At 48.0% G+C, this 22,838-nt stretch overlaps 2 protein-coding genes and 1 long non-coding RNA gene across 3 annotated transcripts; 2 read left to right on the top strand and 1 right to left on the bottom strand.

The window, feature by feature from the left end:
• Nucleotides 1-7,334: 7,334 nt before the first annotated feature.
• Nucleotides 7,335-10,893, top strand: LOC135808837 (uncharacterized). Its single transcript, XR_010552132.1, has 2 exons — nucleotides 7,335-8,601; nucleotides 9,353-10,893. It is a non-coding gene; the product is annotated as an uncharacterized LOC135808837 (long non-coding RNA).
• A 2,335-nt stretch (nucleotides 10,894-13,228) lies between these two features.
• Nucleotides 13,229-15,696, top strand: LOC135808835 (RAC-gamma serine/threonine-protein kinase-like). The gene has a single exon (XM_065322065.1). It carries the CDS (start codon nucleotides 13,407-13,409, stop codon nucleotides 14,826-14,828), a length of 1,422 nt encoding a protein of 473 aa, XP_065178137.1. The 5' UTR covers nucleotides 13,229-13,406; the 3' UTR covers nucleotides 14,829-15,696.
• Nucleotides 15,697-18,914: 3,218 nt separating this feature from the next.
• On the bottom strand, nucleotides 18,915-22,097 carry LOC135808834 (E3 ubiquitin-protein ligase CHFR-like). The gene has a single exon (XM_065322064.1). The coding sequence runs from the start codon at nucleotides 21,754-21,756 to the stop codon at nucleotides 19,621-19,623; it is 2,136 nt and encodes a 711-aa protein (XP_065178136.1). The 5' UTR covers nucleotides 21,757-22,097; the 3' UTR covers nucleotides 18,915-19,620.
• Nucleotides 22,098-22,838: the final 741 nt, after the last annotated feature.

Below are 22,838 nucleotides of genomic sequence, written 5' to 3'. Positions count from 1 at the left end.
CAAATGCGGCGTCCTTGACGGCCGCTGCATTCGTGACCGCCCCAAGCCGGGCTGATCCTGCAGCATAGTGCATCCATCGTAATGAAGATTACTACAGTTTCCTCCCATGGAAACTCGATCCTGCGTGATGCATCCTACAAGAATGGCTATTATTATTATTAAACTCAATCTCGTAGCATGTGCACGCATTGCTCGAATGTGGGGAGCAACCCCAGAGATGAGGGCGATAACCAGCCATGGTAAAAGTACAAAAGAAAACAAGAAAACAGTGGAAAGAAAGGAACAGGGAGGAAAACAAAGCTCAGCCAAGAAAGGAACAGGGAGGAAAACAAAGCTCAGCCAAGAAAGGAACAGGGAGGAAAACAAAGCTCAGCCAAGAAAGGAACAGGGAGGAAAACAAAGCTCAGCCAAGAAAGGAACAGGGAGGAAACCAAAGCTCAGCCAAGAAAGGAACAGGGAGGAAAACAAAGCTCAGCCAAGAAAGGAACAGGGAGGAAAACAAAGCTCAGCCAAGAAAGGAACAGGGAGGAAAACAAAGCTCAGCCAAGAAAGGAACAGGGAGGAAAACAAAGCTCAGCCAAGAAAGGAACAGGGAGGAAAACAAAGCTCAGCCAATTAAGTGAGATACATGTAGCCGGAAATTACATTGTTTAGCTAAACACGCGTGAGTGCTGCAGGAAAACGCAACTCAGTACAAACAACTTGGCGATAAGGCCACATCTACTACGTACATGTATAGCCTTGCCTGCCTGCGGGCTCCACCCCTACCCCACCATTTCCTTGTTCCTTCGCTCACCAAAGCTTACTTTTTGGAAGAATTAGTGACACCAAGGGTGCTCCTTATACTCTTGGTGACACCGTTTCTACTACATGCCTGTATAGTCCAGCCTTGGTTATGCTGGATTTGGCGGGACGCATCAGGGTACCCAAAGAACTTGACCAAAATCCGTCATGTAGTATTGTACTAGTATTGTACATGCACGTTGTAGGTGTGGCATTCTAACGCTTACTTGTATCCATGGAGATCTCTTCTTGTCGCTCAGTACTAGGATAAAGGCTGAGAAATTGCACCAAGACATAACCAGAATGATGACAGAGTGTACAGCCACATGTCTGCTGCACACTAACACCGTCTTTAGAAACTACATGTACAACGTTTCGCCTCCAAAGCCATTGCTCAAACAGCCATTGTTCTGCTACGAGTATTCAATAAATGTGTTGCAGACACTTCATTCAATAATGAAGATTGCCATTTCTCATCACTCTCCCTCGCTTCGTTTTTCTCCTAGCTTTGCCTGGTGAGACTACTACAGTAGTATTGAAATCAACATGAAGCATATAGACTACATCATCGTAAATGTTATGGATTGTGTGTTGCTCCCTACGTGAAAGCTCGCGCTTTCCCTGCTGACTTGACTGGACACTTGCACTAGCTTCACGGCTGCCGTTCAGAACACCATCGAATCTTCCAGTCGGCAAAGCTGCGAGGTAGCACCACCACTTCCTGCCTCCAATAACACACACACACACACTCATCGAGCGTTGGCCAATGTGCTGCAAGAGTGGACTCCACGCCTCTAGCAGCCCCAAACATCACCATGGTCTGAATGGCATGGTCCCCAAGGATACGTATTACCAACTGATACTAATTTCTCGCGCGAGGGATATCATCTCGTGCCGTGGACATATTATACTGTACTAGTACAATGTACATGACTTTTGTGTGTTCTGTTGATCTGGACGGCGGTCCGGTCGTGAGTCAGTCAAGTCACAAGTGTAAAGTCGGCGGGAAAGGCACGAATTCCCACGTCGGTAGCAACATATCGCTCAAGTCACTACCAGTAACCTGTTTGGAGTATGTTGTCCCCACAGCGCTAGCGCGGGCTTGCGACTTACAGACTTACATGGTGTAGCTGGTTTGGAAGCAACAGTATTGTGAATGGTCAACGCCCCAACGGTCCTCCTCATTATCAAGCGGCTCAGCGTTTGTTCTGTTCTGCACCTTTATCTTAATGTGCGACACTGACTCATATATGTATATCACGCTACTGTCTGGAGTTCGCGAGGTGTTCATGGTGTTAGTCGCGTCGGAAACGAAGCGACATCGTACTCCCTAGTGATACATATGTATTGGGGCTGCTGGAGCAATACAACTTATAATACCATGATACTATAAGTGCGTGCACGTGCTCCTGCAGCACAATTTCATCAGCCTACTCAGCCTCAACTGATGAGGGAATTCTCCGACCGAACCTTCGTGAGCAGGTAGTGATGCTTTCTTGCAGGTTTGCCGAGTGGAAGGTTCGATGGACTTCTCGTGTGCTCTGGATGGCGGTCGTGAGTCAGTCAAGTTTTAATTAAGTCAACAGGAAAAGCGTGAGCTCCCAGCCTCCTTTGTAGGCAATAACACACAATTCATCGTCAATGTCGCACGATCTACTGGTACTGTACACGTATTTCGTAATGATTGTTATTGTGATGTACACATAACTTGATACCAGGTACTAGTATTAAAGTAATAGTTGGATCAAGATTCTGTTGCACAAAACGGTATGTTTATGTAGACACTTCCGTGGACTGTGCTTCTCTTTGGCAATATTGCTTATTTCTGTGAAGTGTGATGCAAGCCGACCCCCTGGTCTGCAGTCATGGACACCACCGCCACACCCGTCCCCAGACACCGCGAAGTAGAAAGCAGCAGGCATGCAGTACCGACTGGTGAATACTAGTAACGCTGTTGCTCAGTCGCATACAAGCCAAGGAGTTGTATTGGGTGTACCTGTACCTGGTTAGGTAACTGTATCAACACTACTGCTGTACTGTGCTCCGAGTCCTTAGCTACGTAACAATACTAAACCTCCCGGATCTGATGGAAACCCACAGTCAGCGAAGTGAGGGTGTTTGCAGACACAACTGTTGACGTATGATTACCAGGAGGCAGAACACCCGGCCACACTGTCGTGACTGATTCACTGATAGAGACGGACACTGAATGGACTCGTAATAACAACCTAACCCTATGCCTAGGGTCTATACAGTAGTATGGGGCTCTTGGAAAGCAGCAGTCCTGTCCGGACATGATCGACACCATTCCCTGTCCGATGCAAACAGGTGTTTCTCGCGCAGCATCCGTGGAGGTGTGCCCCAGCGTCCAATGCCTGCTCGCGACTGCAAGGGTTTGGTGTTGCTCTGAGTCTGACTGAGGAAGTCGTTCAAACCGTCCATGCAAGAAGTCATGACTGGAATGCCTGTGACAGTGTTGGTCTATGGCTGGCATGGGGTCCATTCCACACCTAAGTCCTTTGTGGCGTTCTATCTTCCGAAGTTCGGAATCTTACGTGTTATTTTCATGTGTATTGTAGCCCGCAATAGGTTTTCAATGTGGCGTGCTCCATCGCTTGTTCCGTTCCCCATGTTGGCGTGCGCAGTTAGAGCATACTCCACAGCTGGTCGGAAGGTTCAATGCGTGGACCATTGTAGAGAGCTCAGAAGAGACGCACTACGAATATATAATACAATTTGTGTTCATTGTTGGTAGTTACACAACGAAAATAACCAGTTACCTGCCTGATTGCGGTAGGCATAATTATATCTACATCATAGTACTAGTACATGTATGCATATGTGTTATGTTGCATATTGGTATTTTATGGAATGTGCAAGAAGGGCGAGCTTTACTTTCGGCGAGAGAACATTGTCGGCCATTTGAGCCGATGGAGCAGTGCTGAATGATCGAGAGGAGTGAAGAGGGGGAGACGGAGGCAAATTCTGGCCGCCTTGTGCTGGATTGGCTCAAGGCGGTCAAGGGCTGGGATTGAGAGCGGGGTGTTACTTGTAAAATTAATGATTTTACAGCTTTCTGCAGCACAAAGTCAAGTTGGGCTGTCCATCTTAGGTCATGCTGAAAGATGATGCCGAGGTGGCGATGTTGCAGGACATTTCTGAGAGTATGCATTGTTTACTAGTAGCTCTATGCGTGTGAGATGATGAGGGGTAGGGGGAGGTGCGATTTCCGTTGTAGAAGGTGAGGACTACCAGGGCTGTGTTGTCGGCAAACTGGCCGCACCTGGTGCTGGCAGGCAAGTCGATGGTGTACACCAGAAACAGCAGTGGTCCAAGGACTGAGCCCTGAGGCACTCCTGCCTGTTGTTGTTGTTGTTGTTGTTGTTGTTGCTGTTGTTGTTGTTGTTGTTGTTGTTGTCGTCGTTGTTGTTACATATCAACGACAGCGGGAGAAAGAGAGAGAGAGAGAGAGAGAGAGAGAGAGAGAGAGAGAGAGAGAGAGAGAGAGAGAGAGAGAGGGACAGACAGACAGACAGAGACAGACAAACAGACAGAGACAGACAGACAGACAGAGACAGACAGACAGAGACAGAGAGAGAGAGAGAGAGAGAGAGAGAGAGAGAGAGAGAGAGAGAGAGAGAGAGAGAGAGAGCCAGAGAGAGAGACAGAGAGAGAGACACACACAGAGCGACAGAGAGAGAGAGAGAGAGACACACACACACACACACACACACACACACACACACACACAGAGAGAGAGAGAGAGAGAGAGAGAGAGAGAGAGAGAGAGAGAGAGAGAGAGAGAGAGAGAGAGAGAGAGAGAGAGAGAGAGAGAGAGAGAGAGAGAGAGAGAGAGAGAGAGAGAGAGAGAGAGAGAGAGAGAGAGAGAGAGAGAGAGAGAGAGAGAGAGAGAGAGAGAGAGAGAGAGAGAGAGAGAGAGAGAGAGAGAGAGCCAGGATATAATTATTATATTCTGTAGTTGAATTCGAACCTGACTCTGGCTGAGGGTATGTTAGAGTTAGCTCTCCGAGGATGTACTTAGCAATCATGGCGAACTGGGACCGTCTTGCATACGCCATGAGAACACACACACACGGATCAGTGGAAGAGAAACAGTCTTTAATCCGAGTTCCTTGCTCTACGCAATCATCAGGAGACTGTCTCCTGATGATTGCGTAGACTGAGCAAGGAACTCGGATTAAAGACTGTTTCTCTTTACAAAAATTCTTCCGCTGAACCTTGTGTACATGTACATGTATGTATGAAAGCTTTGAAGTGCTGACCAGTCAGCACCCACAATGAACACTCTGACCTGTTGTCAAGGGACCTGTTAGCCAGAAGTACAATCATGATAATAACCTAACACTGGTTAAAATCTAACAAGTACAATCATATACCGGGACATGTACAGGTATACGATCTTGAGAAGTAAATGGATACGTTTCGTGAATGGATTCCAACTGCTATAAAGCCTAAAACTAGTACAGTAATTTACAGCAGAGCGACTCTATCCATTAGGTCAGCAAAGACAGTCTTCCTGTTCCTGACAGAGACTGGTCCTGTGTGCTCTCGCCGCTATTGAGTAGCACAACAGTCAACAGAGACCTCAGCTACTGCACTTCGTGCAAAGTGTGGCTGCACGTAGTCTTATTAGGCCTTTGCGGATAATGCCGGCAGAATTCGGTACTTTTTCTGGTAAGTTTCATGCATGTTTGGTATGTGGATAAAGAAATGGAGCATAATTCGAGGAATTGCCCGCCATAAGGTTTGTATGGTTCTGCCAATTTCACTGCTTTTCGAGCAGAATCTGCCACCTTTTCCAGCATTATCCGCCAATGCCTAAGTCTTATGCTGGTTGGTCAGTGAAGCGTCAAAGAATCAAACAAAGAAATGCAACGACATTACGTACATGTACATGTACATGACTTTTAAACTAGTCTTTTGTAACGTTACATGTTGTACATACATGTACATGTAGATAAACAACATGTTGTACATAGATGTAGATAAACAACATGTTGTACATAGATGTAGATAAACAACATGTTGTACATAGATAATCAACATGTTGTACTTGTAGCCAAGTATTAGTTGTGTAGCCAGTAACTGTTGCTTTTGCCATGCAATATGAAACATGTCTCTGCTCATTGACAGTCTTTGTACGATCGTGCCTCTTACTCGTGATCCCTTCCGTAGTTCACAACAAAGCCATACCGTTTTAAAAATACACCATGGCCAGTGATGGACTCCTACATCATGGCCAGTGATGGACTCCTACATGGCTACATGGCTTGTACAGTCCTAGCCATCTCACGCTGTTGCATGTACAGTCATGTACATGTACATGACTGTGGACAGGCGTTGACAGCACTAGTGCCTCAGTACTAGTACTAGTGGCACCATGGTGGAGTTATGCGCCCTTGATGATAGTGACCACGATGACATATCGATGACAGACCTCTCCAACACTCCGGCTCTCCAGACGTCCATCGTATCGTGCCACCTATTCTTTTACGTCAACAACCCAGCCACGCATGCGCAGCACGCCTCCGTCGGCGACGTCGTTCAGTCGATCCAGTGTGTCTTACTGCTAGCACCTATCCGTGGAGTTGCATGAAACGACTACGTCGACGTCTACGAGCTGGAACTGTCTGCATTTACGTCGCCAGTGCGCTGTAGACATGCTTCGTCTGTACATAAATCTTCGTCTGTACATGATGGTGTAAAGAGTTGACCTGTTCTATAGTATGAGTATCTACATGACACATTGTATCATTCTATGCCTTATGACGTTATGTAGCTAACTAGTACACGACCAGTCTTGGCTGCGCCCCCAGCACTATTGCCGCACTTGCAAAAGTTGCTAGTTGTTCAGTCTTTCCCCGGGCACCACACCTCCCTTACCCCAGGACGACCTTACTCCCTATGCATTATGCCTATATACAGTACATGTAGGACTGGGATCCCAGCTCTCAGCGACCTCACTGAGTCATGTAAGAACAGCGCAAGTACCGTAACAAGCGTAAACACTAACAAAAGGTCTGAGCTCTTCTGACCTGGTACTACCGGTATTTACATTGTATTATAATGTGGGATTGAGATACTGAAATGCTACTGAAAATGTGAAATGAATGAATATTACTAGTCTAGACTGCACTGGAGACTGGAGTGGAGTACAGTGGAGAGGAGCATAGTCTACCAGGCATAGATCAGTGGCTGGTTCAGATGTGGCACATGTCACAGATTGTGGCCATGGTGACCATGGTGACCCCTGCAGTCCTGTCACTCACGCGAAGGACTAAAGGGACCGTCACTTAATTTTTGCCGACTACCCGCCAAAAAAATCTTTTCGTTTCACGTGTCACTGACACGTACGTCCGCGGACTGCGAGCGCGTACGATCAGGTACGACTCGTACTCGCGCTACCTTTCACGTCAAGCAATCTGTTCACGCCACATGGCTGGATAGCGCGTAAACATGATTGAAGACTTGCAAAATCAATTTTTTTCCAAGTCCAGGCGCTAGGCCTAGTATAGGCAGTACTAATGCCTAATCAATGCCCAGGCAGCTGACTTTATTTTCGGAGAAACACTACTCCTTGTAGTAAAAAGTAACAATGAATAGCGATATCATCTAGGAAGGATCGCTACCCTAACGCGAAGGAAAGGCCTTGCGCGGCTGCTCTACGAAGTGTTGAAGAAAGACTCATCAAATTTAGTTGGTGGACGAACAACTCGCTGGCGCCGGAAAACTTGGCCCCCAACGATGGTGTTTGGTGAATCATCAAGCATAATGTCTTGTAGCAGTGTTCACCGAGGAAGGAGAACGCTCTAGACTAGTCGCTGCTGTTGTCCGTTTCATCCACGTTGGGCGTTAGCTGCACCGCGCCTATTGTGTTTTAGTATTCCATGGACACACATTAGCATTCAGAGCGATTGTGGAGCCACACTTTACTTCACACAGCGTTGTATTGTCCACGAGCGCAAACTTAATTATCAGCAGTAACTGTTACTCTTCATCCTACATGTAGACTTGGAGTATACACGGCCTTGTCACGACAGCGACAGCTCTACAGATCATGCAGAGTGTTCAAGTGAGAAACATTAATTTCTATTGTTGGTGGACGAATAAATGGCTGGTTCCGAAAAAACGCGGCCTGCACCGATGGTGTTTGGTGGATCATCAAACAGGGTGACCAGCAGTGTTCACCGAGGAAGGAGAATGCACTCGCCACCACTCCGATTCATCCAAGTGGGCGTTAGCTGCGCCGCGCCTATTGTGTTTTAGTATTCCATGGACGCACACTAGCGTTCTCAGCGATTGTGGAGCCACAACATATCTTCATGCGGCGTTGCACTGTCCAAGAGCAGAAACGTCAGCAGTGACCCATCATCATACATGTAGATTTGGAGTATACACACCATGCGCCAATGGGCCTCGGCACAACAGCGGCAGCTCTACGGAGTGTTCAAGTGAGAAACATTTGTTTCGACTTTTGGTGGACGAACAAATCGTCGGTGCCGAAAAACGTGGCCTGCGCCGATGGTGCTTGAAACATCAAGCATGGTATGTGGTGACTGTCAGTGTTGATCGAGGAAGGAGAACACTCAGGCCGTCGACCGTTCATCCATTTCGTTAGCTGCACCAAGCCTATTGTGTCCTTGTATTCCATGGGCACACAATCATGAAGCATGGCGTCTGAGCTGTGTTCACAGAGCGGGGAGATGCTCTTGCTGCTATCTTATCTGTCCTGTGTATTCCCAAGTGCCGAAGGCTCACAACGATGGTGTTGGACAAGTCAGATAAAATAGAGTCAACGTAAGTACGCATGTGTACTCTTACTGACTGAAACATAAGTGGGGTGTAAGAGCTAATTCAAATGGTGTCGTGACATTCTCATGTACGAGGTTAGTGTGTAGTACTTGTTACGTACTGAATTCTGTGACTTTGTTTTGGCTCCATATACTGCATGCATTCACGTTTCACAGTTATCAGTTTGACCCTGAGTTCATGTCTGTTATCCCGTGTCTCCTCTACTTATTTTTGTTTCCACACGGTTCATGGTGTAGCGCTGCACGTGTTCCGTCAGTTTGAACTTCAGCATAAATCGCAACTACTTGTATTTTCAGACATGTCACGTGATTGTTGCCAGGGTTTGAGCCAATCAGAGCGTTTACAGGCAGGGCCTGAACCCCTGATCATGCCTTGCCTGCCAGCTCTACTACGATATTATATGTCACGTACCCGCGCGCACGGTTCTCCTGCGCTTGGGCTTGCTTTCCCTTGGTAGTTGGAAGTCAGTGGCTGTTTTAGTACTCTTAGATTATGTACAGAAAGTGGTGGACATCACGCAACTGCAGTGTAAATTAAAGGGTGGTTGTCAACTGACAACCGCATAATTTTTAGACATAATTAATAAAAGAATTTTCATCTAAAGAGTGAAAAGCAACTAAATAGAGCGGTTGTCGGTTGACAACCCCCCTTTTATTTAGATTATGTATCTGAAGTTAACACAACGTAGAAATATCACAATTGTCTCTTGTGTATTATATCCGTCTGATGTCACCAGATCGTCACACGGTGCTGTGACCAAGATACGGATCATGCCGAACGCTGATTCAACTGGACGAATCGCGAGGCTTTTCAGATGCAGGGACACAATGGAAACTGAATGACTTCAGAACAGCACTGCTTGGCGCGTCTATACAGCATCATTTGGCACAGCAAGATGACAAAACAGCTAGCAGTGGCTATTGGTGAGAAAATGTTCTGCTGTGCCATTGGAGTGTGCACGATACACGGAACCCTGCTCTTTTGTTGGCACCGCCTATGTAACTTACTGCATAGGGTGCAAGGTGACCGTTGTCGGTTTACATGTACTCCAGTTATTACACCGTGCATGCACTGAGTCTGTGCTGCACTGTGCATCCATAGGTGTTCGTTTGCGGTAGCGCAAGGTGACACGCAAGGTTGATGGATTGTTTTGTCCGCTGCTATTCGAAGCTCTCGGAGTCGGAAGCGTTACCTCTGTTTCCCCTGTTCCTCCCTGCGCGGAGTCTGTAGTTCTGGCTTGCAGTTGCTGTTACATGCATGTTGGCAGTTGCATGTGTTTTGGTTTTCAGTTGTCTTTATCAAGTTGTTTTGTGTGGACGACAGTTCAATATTCTAGCAGTTGTTGCACTTCCTACTTCTGAAGTACATTCCGTAGTTATCTGCGGTTGGTGTTCGAGAAAGCAAACTGTGTTCTTCTCCAGAGTGGAGTAAACCATTCGCTTGTGTCTGAGGAAAACCCTGTGTGTTGACGAAGAGGTTGACTTGGCTGTAGAGTGAAAGTACCACATGGTCACATGGTCCACAAAATCTTAGAACTAACTTAGGGTCTTCTGGCGTATGGTATAGTTATATGAGCAGCATGAGAGTGAAGTAAAAGACTATTAGCTCAAACATTCAGGCTTTCAAGAGTAGGTGTTTCATCACGGAATAGGTTCTGCAGTTCACTTACACACTGCAACAATGGACCAGCAGTGTCCAGCATACAATAGAGTCATGTGAATATGTACCGTATGCATACTCACAGCTGCAAGGCCAGCGCCCCGTGGCTGCTTGACTTCTCAATCGATATAAATATTCACAACAGTAAGACTCTGTGATCAATCAGAGCTGTGCTTCGAAGTAGTCACAAATGCCCCATGTTCAGTCACAAAACAAAACTTGGCAACCAGTCACAGCTTCCACGGTGCCCCAAGACCAGTCACCAGAAATGATCGTAGTAAATCTGCAGGGAGTTTCATAATCTGTTCATTGCAGAGTCCACTATGCTATGATTCAAGAGGGGGGTAGCGTTCCTGCGGATGCGGAAAACTTGGCTGGAACCCGAGTGTCACGTGAACCCTGATTTTTAAGACTTATTATTTGTTTTACGATGAGCCTATTATACGCGATACAGGCTCAGAACACACTTTTCGTCTAGTTGGAATATCAGGGATATAGGGCGGAGCAGCCCATATCCCCAATTATGACACGCGAGTAATAGTGAAATACGATTGGCGTATTGTGCTGGACTGACTGCGGTAATGTAAAGCTAAAATAAAGCAGTCAGTTTGCCCTTAGCATGGCCTTGTCATGACGGTGCCACATCCGTGGAAAGGCAACATGCCGGCTAATCTCCCTGAGAAGTTGAGTGGTTATCAGCAGGCGATGACGCTGTGTCGATGATGACCTGTTGATGCCCGACAGGAACCTTGCGAGGAGAGTCATTGGGCCTGACGGGTAGGTAAAGCCAACTTCCACATGAAGTTTGCGGATGGCTGACATGTAGACATGGACAGATCGGGGCTGAAAAGTTCTGAACAACTCGGCAGCAAAATAGCACATAAAGTAAAAAGTCATCACCTGGCAATGGATTCCAGTTATGCCCTTGACAGAACTGGAAGTAACGGGTATCGGCGGAAAAATATTTCCGGCTGGTGCCAGTGCTGCTAGCTGCAGCACGGAGTCCGGCAACTGAGAGTTGGAAAAGACTGGCTGATCTGGCTCAGCTGCTGCTTCCGGAGCCCTCGATGGTTCAAACACCATCGGCGCAGGCCACGTTTTTCGGCACCGACGATTTGTTCGTCCACCAAAAGTCGAAACAAATGTTTCTCACTTGAACACTCCGTAGAGCTGCCGCTGTTGTGCCAAGGCCCATTGGCGCATGGTGTGTATACTCCAAATCTACATGTATGATGAAGGGTCACTGCTGACGTTTCTGCTCTTGGACAGTGCAAAGCCGCATGAAGATATGTTGTGGCTCCACAATCGCTGAGAACGCTAGTGTGCATCCATGGAATACTAAAACACAATAGGCGCGGCGCAGCTAACGCCCACTTGGATGAATCGCAGTGGTGGCGAGTGCATTCTCCTTCCTCGGTGAACACTGCTGGTCACCCTGTTTGATGATCCACCAAACACCATCGGTGCAGGCCGTGTTTTTTCGGAACCAGCCATTTATTCGTCCACCAACAATAGAAATTAATGTTTCTCACTTGAACACTCTGTAGAGCTGTCGCTGTCGTGACAAGGCCGTGTATACTCCAAATCTACATGTAGGATGAAGAGTAACAGTTACTGCTGATAATGAAGTTTGCGCTCGTGGACAATACAACGCTGTGTGAAGTAAATTGTGGCTCCACAATCGCTCTGAATGCTAATGTGTGTCCATGGAATACTAAAACACAATAGGCGCGGTGCAGCTAACGCCCAACGTGGATGAAACGGACAACAGCAGCGGCTAGAGCGTTCTCCTTCCTCGGTGAACACTGCTACAAGACATTATGCTTGATGATTCACCAAACACCATCGTTGGGGGCCAAGTTTTCCGGCGCCAGCAAGTAATTAGTTGTTCGTCCACCAACTAACTTTGATGAGTCTTTCTTCAACACTTCGTAGAGCAGCCGCGCAAGGCCTTTCCTTCGCGTTAGGGTAGCGATCCTTCCTAGATGATATCGCTATTCATTGTTACTTTTTACTTCAATGAGTAGTGTAGTGTCTCTCCGAAAATAAAGTCAGCTGCCTTGGCATTAGGCATTAGTACTGCCTAGGCCTAGCACCTGGACTTGGAAAAAAATTGATTTTGCAAGTCTTCAATCATGTTTGCATGTACGCGCTATCCAGCCATGTGGCGTGAACAGATTCTGGATTGCCTGACGTGAAAGGTAGCGCGCGCGGGCCCGCGAGAGTCGTACGCGCGCTCGCGGACGTGTCTGACACGTGAAACGAAAAGATTTTTTTGGCGGGTAGTCGGCAAAAATTAAGTGACGGTCCCTTTAGTCCTTCGCGTCACTCACCGTGCCAGTTATGACACTGCATTGACTGGTTCACTGCGCCGCGTTGGCCTTTGAAGTGTGTGCAGAAGCAGCCGAACAACTGGAACAGTGACCAGGTGACTAGCGGTACCCACGCTGATTTTGTGTGGGATCCAGCAACCTCTCGAAAAGTCTGGATAACTTTATGATGAGATGTTTCAACGAAGGACAGTAATTATTAATTTTGAGTAAACAGGCCGACACATGTTGCACTGCGCCACTGTACTAGCTAGCTGTACGAGCGGTATTATTTTGTGGAGCCTTCTGCTTCGCGGCACCATGATCATTGATGCGTCGATGGCACCTCATGCTCAAACTAAAGTCTTTTTAGTAAAGTCTTACACTGCACCACAAAGAAAAAGTGCTAGTGACTTGCGATGGTGCATGACTGTTTTCGCATGTAGACGTGACTGACCCATACATGTATGTAGTGTTGACCGTAGATCTTCGTACACGGATATGTACATGACTGTACATCATTGTATGTCTACGAATCATGTACAAGTACTAGTATGTAGGTCTACATCATACACGTACATCGTGTGCGGAGCTAGAAAAACTGCATGGTTCGACTGTGACTGTGAGCATGCATGCATGCTGACTGAGTGCTGCAGGAAAGCGAGTTTTGTTTTGCCCTCATCGACTCCCCCAAACATTCGAGAAGCAAACTGTGTTCGCAGTCTGTGGGGTCGCGTTTGTCAATAACGTGTTCGGATATCGTGGTCTATTCGTTCCTTGTTTAGTGTGGTGCTGCTCCGGCGTTAGTCGCTATCGTCCGCCATGACATCGACCGTTGTGCGCGAGGGCTGGCTAAATAAGCGCGGAGAATACATCAAAAATTGGCGTGCGCGTTGGTTTCAGCTGAAGAGCGATGGCTCGTTTCTGGGCTACAAAGACAAGCCAAGTGCTGGTAGTGGAGCAGATCCGCTGAACAACTTCACTGTGGAGAAGTGCCAGCTAATGAAAGCAGACAAGATCAAAAAGAATGCGTTCATCATTCGCTGCTTGCAGTGGACCACGTTTGTTGAGCGAACATTCTGCGTTGACAGTGCGGACGAGCGCGATGCATGGATGAAATGTATCAAAGAAGTCGCAGCGAACGTGGACAGCGACAAGGAGAAGAGGGAACCCGCACCCAACGGCCAAGCAGGCGGATTGCCGGAGAGTGGCGGTCTCGATGGCAAAGATGACAAGAAGGATAAAGTTCTGGAAGATTTCGAAATGCTCAAGGTGCTTGGCAAGGGAACATTCGGTAAGGTGATGCTGGGCCGTGACAAGGCAACAGGTGAAGTGTTCGCGATCAAAATCCTGAAGAAGGAGGTGATTGTTGCCAAAGATGAAGTAGAGCATACGATGACGGAGAACCGAGTGTTACAGTCGGCCCGTCACCCGTTCCTAACGTCGCTGCGGTACTCGTTCCAAACCAAGGAGCGCCTGTGCTTCGTCATGGAATATGTAAATGGTGGCGAACTGTTCTTTCACTTGTCAAGGGAACGTGTGTTCACGGAGGATCGTACCCGTTTCTATGGTGCTGAGATCAGTCTGGCTATCAAGTACCTGCACGAACTTGGTATTGTCTATCGGGATTTGAAGCTGGAAAATCTACTGCTGGACAAGGAAGGACACATTAAGATCACTGACTTTGGCCTGTGCAAAGAGGAGATCACGTACGGCGCTACAACCAAGACGTTCTGCGGCACGCCGGAGTATCTAGCGCCTGAAGTACTCGAGGACAATGACTATGGCAGGGCGGTGGACTGGTGGGGCCTCGGCGTGGTCATGTACGAGATGATGTGTGGCCGTCTGCCGTTCTACAACCGCGATCACGAGGTGCTCTTTGAGCTGATTCTGATGGAGGAGGTGAAGTTCCCAACGCGTATCACGGAGCTGGCCCGCAGTCTGCTGGGTGGTCTGCTCATCAAGGACCCAACGCATCGCCTCGGCGGCGGTAAACGAGACGCCGAAGACATCATGGAGCACGCGTTCTTCGCCAGCTGCATCAACTGGGACGACCTGATGGCAAAGAAGATTGAAGCGCCGTTCAAGCCCACGGTTAAGTCGTCAACGGACACCTCGTGGTTCGACGAGGACTTCACCAACGAGCCAGCACGACTTACACCACCGGAGAGTGCACAAGGCGAGGACGTCCACTTTGAGGACTTCTCGTATGCCGTCGATGGCCAGCTAGCAGCGAGCACCTAACCAGTCAGGTCCTTGATGTGCCGCACTGAACTTTCTTTCCCCCTGTCATGTCTCTGTGTCTGTTTGTATGTCGGATTGTGTTTATGTGTGTGTCTGTGTGTGCGTGCCTATTTCCGCTTCTCATGGTGCTGGTGGATGTGTTAGCCGTTGCCACCTCCCTGCGGTTGTGGCAGAGAATCGTCTTGTGGCTGACGCTCCCCATTTTGCCATGCATTACACCCGCTTCTCATGCTTGTCTGTCTTCTTCGGCACTGTGTGCCCATTGTGCAAATAGTAGCACACTGCAAATTTAGACCAAAGATTTGTTGATTCTGGCCTTTGCATTTTCCCGTATATCTTTTGTTTGTGGGCGCTGTTTGATAAAGAGGCTGCAAGAAGCTTTGCCTGGCGGTTCTCCTCGCTCTTCGCTGAATGGCCATGCCACTCCAGACTGTACATCAACTCTACTCCCTTATATCATGGTCCCGTATTTGGCTACGGTGTATATTTCCTATTTTCGTTACTGCTGTTTTTATTTTTGTTTTCGGCGGTGCAGTTCCACATCCGCTTATTCGTTGTCTTGTGTGCGTATATCGAGCCTTTTTTCGTTCTTTTGAAAGCCTTGCAAAAGTGCATGACTTGTCTTGACCCATTATCGCTGCTAGCAGTTTGTTCTTGCTCGGAGCCTTGTTACTTTATGGTGCATGTCTCATCCTGCATGTGCATTGTATCCTTTACTCCATGCCAAAAGATCATAAATTTCTTTCTTATAATATCTTGTGGCTGACAGTTACCATATATTGCTGGATCACGTGGTACTTAGTGTACTAACGGAGGAGAAGCAAAGCATCGTCGGTGACTTTCATTGGCGCTGCTTTTTTTTTCAGAGCCTGACTGTCTTCATGCTTCCCCTGATATCAGTGTGCGAGTGAGTGGTCTACACAGCTTGTTGGGCTTCTGTGAGAACTTTGGAAATCTAAATTCGTTTGTTGTTGGCTTTTGCCGGGTGTGTGTGTGTGCGTGTGTGTGTCTGTGTGTTGCTTACATGATTGTGTCCTCGTGGCATGGACCGAAAGAGAGGGAGAGAGGTGGGGGGGGGGGGGAGCAATCTTATCATGTGACGTTGACAAACGCAAGTGTGTGCCGAGCGAGTATTTCTGAAGTGCTCATAATTTGAGTAGGTCTGACTACTAAGCCAACCCCTGCAAATCTGAATACAAGTTACGATCGATAGGTTGCTTTCAACTGAACATTGAAAAAAATCATTAATTTGGGCACGTAAGAGATCCATTTCGTCATATTGCTCCACTCCTGCATTTCTAACAGCTCTGGATGTCAGTAGATCACCTACAACGGCGTTGTGCTGTGCCAATGCGTTGTCAATGCTTTGCTATGCAGATGATGTGCAACACCCACAGCCCACCAGTGCCACTGCGATTGCGCAAGATACCCTGTGTGCCATGCAGGTTAGGACCTTTTGCCACCGGGTCAAGTTTTTGTGCTGTGTATTCACCACCCATATGACTGTTCTCCCTGAGCATGCCTCTGCTTTGTGTTTGTATAAGTACCGTATTCTCCGGAGTACACGCCGGCCGGGAGTATGCCAGCACTGGCGTATACGGTCAGACCTCGCATAACCGCACACATCCGTTTTCTTCATAAATATCCGGATAGGCGAGGGAACCGGATAATCGAACACACATACTGTATGTATGCAAGGCATATGCTGTAAATCGGTAACCAACGATATTCTTCCGGATGGCGAGGGATCCGGATAAAAGAGGACCGGATAAGCGAGGTCTGACGTCGACAGAAAAAATGGTCACGCCGGTAAGCCGGACCCTGATGTTGTCACGAAACACAGACATCTACCCTGTATTCCATGGTTCATTGGGCCATCGAAGTAAAAGCCGCATCACTGACTATTTTTGGGTACATTACGAGTGTTTTAAAAAAGTGCGGTTTATACTCCGGAAAATACGGTATGTATGTGGTCGAGGGGGGGGGGGGGCACTGTCACTTTCTTCCTGCGGCCCGGTCTACATTGTTTCTTTTCATCATAAGATTTGTTGGAAATGCAAATGTTGCTGAAATCTGGAAACATTTGCCCAAATGTATGTAAAGACCAAAGGCCGAATATTTCCCCATGTCGGCTACTGCTTTTGATATGCAGCTCTCCTTTGACGCTGCCCCTTTGACCAATGTCTATACATAAATGTTAGTAACAAATATAAACTGTAGAGTTATGTTGCGGTAATGATTACTGAAGTATAATTATAGTGCTGTAAAGCTACACAGAATTGGGGTTTGTTCCCCATACGGCTCAAATAGTCGAAGACCGGGACTCTGCCAACCGGGTTATGGTTGTAGTCAGGAGCACTGAGTCTGTGCGTCCTCGCCTTGTAACATGCTGTCGAAATAGAATGACATGTACGTGTACGTGTATGACTGACTGTATCATCGAATAAGCACGAAACAGCTGTGTTCACGAAAAATAAGAACGGGCTAGGCTAGAACCCTGACCCCGTAGTTCTTCGGCGCCCGACAGTACTGTAAAGCTAGAACGGCAGTGCTTATCTATAACACAAGTTATGGATACTGTAAACCGCCCAATATTCGCGCAATCAATTTTCGCGTCGCGATTACTTAGAACCAGCGAGTTTGCGATGGCAAAAGTTTGCGAAGCACTGGGGCCACCTACATACGCTCATTGTTCAAGTTGGATTTTCACGCTGGTTAATATTCGCGTTACGCTCTTCTCGCGACAATATCGAACATTAATCCGCCGCGAATATTAGGCAGTTTGCAGTAAACACTGACATCATCTAAAAAATGATGTACTAGTACTCGTATAGTCCCGAAAAGGCAGTGTTCTAGTGTGGTGCCTGTCAGAGTATTAGTTTTCAATATGCACGGACAAGCCTGATATCCTGCTGTCTCTGTGCGGCCAGACACACATGTACACAGACACAGTACAGGCTGCTGTCCAGTTTGGTAGAGCAGTGTATGCCGCAACAGCAGCAACAGCAGTATTGAACAGCACTGACTGTCTGTTTTCAGTGCACCTGACAGGGTCATATGGCTACTGTATACTGATTATGTTGATTCAATAATAATAATGATTATCGCATACTTTTTTAGTATGTATTACAGTGGAGTATAGTCTAGCAGTGCACATGACACAGGCTGACATACTAGTAGCCGGGAGGATGTGTGCAAGGGCTGGCATTGGCAGCTGACTGGTCCACTTGGTGAGTCAAGTGGCCATGTGTTGGTCCACTGAGTAAGCCACAACTCACAGGTTTAAGTGAGCACATAACACTCTGAGTCGAGACCCAACAGCTGCTGCACTGTTGGCCCGGCAAACCAATAGAGAGCTAGTACACACACATGCCTGCACACGTTTACAAACACCCATGCACCCTCCCCCCCCCCCCCCACACACACACAGCAATCATACATGTACATCATGATTCCACATCATTGCCCAAAACGTACTACAAGTAGACTACATGTAGTTGTACTTCCTGACTTTCTATTCACAAACTGCCCCATGGCATGGCACCAATACCATACTACTACAATCATCATTTTGTAGTCACTGGTGTAACACAAACACAACATGTACCACTACCAGTACATCGTCAATCATACGGGTCGCTAAACTCAACTCACGTGTGCTAGTCCTACTAGTATCTCCACACTCAGCGGCACCTACAGCATATACAATGTACATCGAGAGCCAAAGCCCCCCCCCCCCCAGTACTGGAGATGCACTTGGAAGCAGCTCCGAAAGGGCCAGCACAGAGCTCCTTGCCCTATGCTTGGAGCCAGATTCTACTTGAACTAACCAGGCAATACCCCTCCTGCAGATTTTACTGAGCTCTACTGTAGTTTACTTACAACAGTGTTGAGTCCTTTCAGAGCACAAGAATATCATTAGTGTCAGTGCCAGGCGCTATACGACCTGGGAGCAGTCACTCAGCACACAGTCACGAACATGGTGATGACGGTGGCAGGCAGGGGCCCGCCCGGGTCAGCTGTAGAGCAGGGAGTCTACACTTGAATAAGCACATGTGCACAACACATTGCAGGTCACTGGTGGTATTCAATGTTCCGACTTCTCTTCCTTGTAGCGAAATTCGACTAGACTCAAACCGTCAATCACGTAACTTTAGCAAGAAACACAAGCACAAGCACAAATGCGCTACAAAAGTAATTAAACCATAAGTTATACTTGACATGATGTACGAGCAGGCCTGCTCTCTCCCAGTTACACTTGTGGTAAGAATAACGAAGGAAACTATTGACCATGACCATGACCATCGTAATATCATTTCTTCTTCAGGAGATCATCAGAAAGTGGAAACTATAATACAAGCATCACCATGGCTACGACCTCTACCACCATTAGCATGGTACGACCCACACCACCACAATCACAGCATCAACAGCAAGAAGAACAACGACAATGTGGAAGACGACGATGACAACAACAGTGAGAGCCGCAACAAGACCAGTGTAAAGTTAAAATCAATGTAAAGCACAAACAACACTACGAATAACACTTGCACAGTTTTCATACGTTTGCAAAACTTACCAAATAATAGGAAACGTGACCCATGAACAAAAGCAATGTAGCAACAGCAGAATGCACCATCGTCCAGCGATTGTGCACGGATGACACAGTGAATGAATTGTGCTGCTCCACAAGTCCAGCCAAGCAGTACCAGCAGCCCACGCAACAGTGTCGGGTACTACACATTGCTAATACCATCTGATACCACCACTGCTGCTACCACCGATACCAGAGCTAATCAAAGCGAGTGCGGAGGCAGACGTGATTGAAGCGCTCCGCATGGTGCGGTTTGTTCCATTGCGTGCGGCACTCGCGTCCCCAGTGGCAATCAGGACGACGGCGAGTCGCCTCCGGGAGCGACGCGGCCGGAATGTCTCGCCGATACTGGAAAGCCAGCTCGCCAAGATTGCGCACTGCACAACGGAAACACAGGACCGCCTCCGCGGTCAGCCTGCCGGTCTGCGAATCCTGCGTTGAATACACACCATCACCGAGCTTCTTGACGCACTCCTGAAGCAGATTGGACGTGGTCTTCCCCTCTGCCTTGAGGTGATCGGTCAAAACCTTGGACTCAACAGCATTCTTGTTGACAAGCTGTGAAAGAACGTTATCTGGGAACTTCATCTGCTGGAATTGGTTGAGACAGCCAGCACAGCCAACGCGCTTGCACGTCCAGTATTGATGACAATAAAACTGCTTGCACAGAGCACACTCCTGTGGTGGGATTGGCTCAGCACTGCGCTCGTTTCGTCGATCCGGCATGCTCTGAAAGCAGCACTGGCACAGGAGATGGCGTGTGTACGTGCTGCACTGGAACGAGGTGACTATGCCAGGTAGGCTTGTGCCTGGACCGTCATTGCTAGCACTGCCTACAGCTGCTGCTGCCGTGGCGCCTACAGCTGCTGCTGCCGTGCTCCCCACTGCTGGATTAGCTGTGGTGGGTGTGCTTGATGCACTAGCTTTCCGAGAATCCGCATCTTCAGCTCCACTTGCTGCTGCTCCTGCTGTAGTTGCTGCAGTCGTCGTGGTGCCAGATACGCTGCTAGCTGCAGTGCCTGTAGAGGTAGGAGCAGTGACAGCAGCCAGTGCATTTGTCACAGGCATGCGAAAAGGCCCGATGTAGCCAGGACACTGGCGACACACACTGTGTGGCAAGACGGCAGCGGCACGGCCAAATGGATTGCCCACAGGATTGGCACGGTTGAAAAGGTTTTCTAGTGCTGCTGTTGCTCTTGCTGCTGGTGGTAGCTGGTTCATAGGATCGTCATCGTCTTCATAATCTGAATAGCCGTAGTCATCTGAATAGCCATCATAGTCATATTCATCGTCACTGTCTTCCCCGTAATCATCACCATCGTCGTCGTCGTGCCGATCCCTCTTGTTTCGGGCCTCGCTCACCTGCACTGTCTCGTCTTTAATCGTGTTCGCCTTGTCTAACTCGGCTAGCTCGGCTGCGTCGCGGCGCCGACTGGGGTTCTGCTGGAGGAACAGCTGCACCAGGTTGTTCACAATGTTGTTCTTGCGCACCGCCACCACACGCTGCCGGCACTGCGGGCAGTTCTTGGCCCTTTGCATCCATGGCGAGTAGCAGCCGCCGCAAAACGCATGCAAACACGGTTGCAGCGACACACAGTCATGGAGAACGTCCTGGCAAATGCCGCACATCATGTTTTCCAACATTGCATCGGCAGCAGCAGTCGCAGAACTCGAGGCGTTATCACCAGCCGGCGAGCTAGACTTGGCCGTGGAAGACGCGGTCGTAGGTGGATTGGAAGTGTCAACTGGAGCAGTGTTCAACGCACCTGACCCTGCAGACGAATTTGAGTGGACAGAGTCAGCCATATGACCGCCTGTGAAAGCGCGCTTTGCTACTCCACCATCCTGCTCACTGTCATCGCCTGCCTTACGCTTCTGGCCGGTAACAACAAGGGGCTCACTGGAAGCAGCAGCATCAACGGCGACAGGACTGTTGCAACTTTCAATGGCGAAGTCTTGTGTGGCATCTGAATCGTCATTGTTCAGCAGAAAGAACTGAAAGGAGAGATTTTGACTGGGGTCCTCACGTTTCTGTACCAATGCCACTGTATCCCCAGAGTCGATTTGCACAGGATTATTTTTTACTAGCTTGGTGCCGTTGAGCAGTGTGCCATTGGTGGATACATCCTTCACTTCAACGCGACCAGACGATGATTTGCGCGTGAGAACGCAGTGCCTGCTTGATACACACTTGGACCAGGTGATGCGCAGAGAGCAGTCCTTGGATCGTCCGATGGTGAACGTCTCGGAGCTGCATTCCACAGCTTCGTTCTCAGTACTGTTGGCAGTAAAACGTCCTACACAGCACTGTATACGTCCCCACGCATCCGCCATTGCTACTAATCAGATCATTCAACAATACGTGTATTGTAGATAACGAGTGGAATAATTACTTTTGTCTTCAAGTTCTGCCAGCAACAATTTCGTTCGCTGACTTCGGACTAAGAATCTACAAAACAGACTACTTATAAGTACGCGCAGAACCAGCTGCACAGATTCTGTCTCGGGGATCTGCTTTGCTCCATAACTCCGAGATTAGAGAGCTACAAAATATAGACACTCAGAAACATAGCAATCGTCAGAATCAGCGCAGCTGCACAGGCAAGTAAAAGTAACTACAGAGTTCTGTGTTTGGCTTTTTGTATTTTGGCTCAGGCAAGCCGAGGCTTGTCAAATGCAAAATTAATGCTAACCACTGGCGCAAGAATATGCATGTATACGTATGTTCACATTCAAACAAAACAAAAAGCATTCAAAAGACGTCATCATTTTTTGTAGTTTTCATTTTGTGCACTAGCATGCAGCTAGCTCGCGCAGACCTATCGCGTACAGTGTACTCGAACTCGTACTCGTACTAGTAAACCATGGATTCAGCCAATCAGCAGCCGTTATTTCCGGGGAATATACATTCGTACACATACCGTATTTCCACAAAATTAATACTAGGCCCGGTCTATTATTTTTTCAACCTCGTCCGAACCCGGCCTTATAATCGAGGACGGTCTTGTATTCGAGGACGGTCTTTTATTCTTTCAACCAGGGAGTATTGTACTACTCCCTGCTTTCAACGCAGTTTGACCCCGGTCTTCTATTTTTCGCCACACAGTTTTACCCCCATTCTTCCATTTTCTTCTACACAGTTTGAGCACGGTCTTCCACTTTTACCCACAGTTTGAGCACGGTCTTCTATTTTTAACACATGTTTGAGACTCATTTAGTAGGCCCGGTCTTCTAATCGGAGACGGTCTTTTATTTTTTCAATCGCCCCTGCCCCGGCCTTGTATACGAGGAAGGCGTTGTATACAAGGACGGCCTTGTAGGGTTGGTTCATATAAGCAAAATCGGCGCCGCAAGACATCGGCGGTGAGCCAGCTCCCGATCCGTTGCGCATACGGTTCGAGTACCAAATCTACTAC

The sequence above is a fragment of the Sycon ciliatum genome, chromosome 2 (assembly GCF_964019385.1).
Source record: "Sycon ciliatum chromosome 2, ocSycCili1.1, whole genome shotgun sequence".
Lineage (NCBI taxonomy): Eukaryota > Metazoa > Porifera > Calcarea > Leucosolenida > Sycettidae > Sycon > Sycon ciliatum.
Note: the sequence above shows the minus strand (reverse complement) of the source record. Positions and strands in the feature narration are given on the sequence as shown.

Coding starts and splice junctions, on each gene's coding strand:
- LOC135808834 (XM_065322064.1), bottom strand. CDS start 21,756: ATGGCGGATGCGTGGGGACGTATACAGTGCTGTGTAGGACGTTTTACT.
- LOC135808835 (XM_065322065.1), top strand. CDS start 13,407: ATGACATCGACCGTTGTGCGCGAGGGCTGGCTAAATAAGCGCGGAGAA.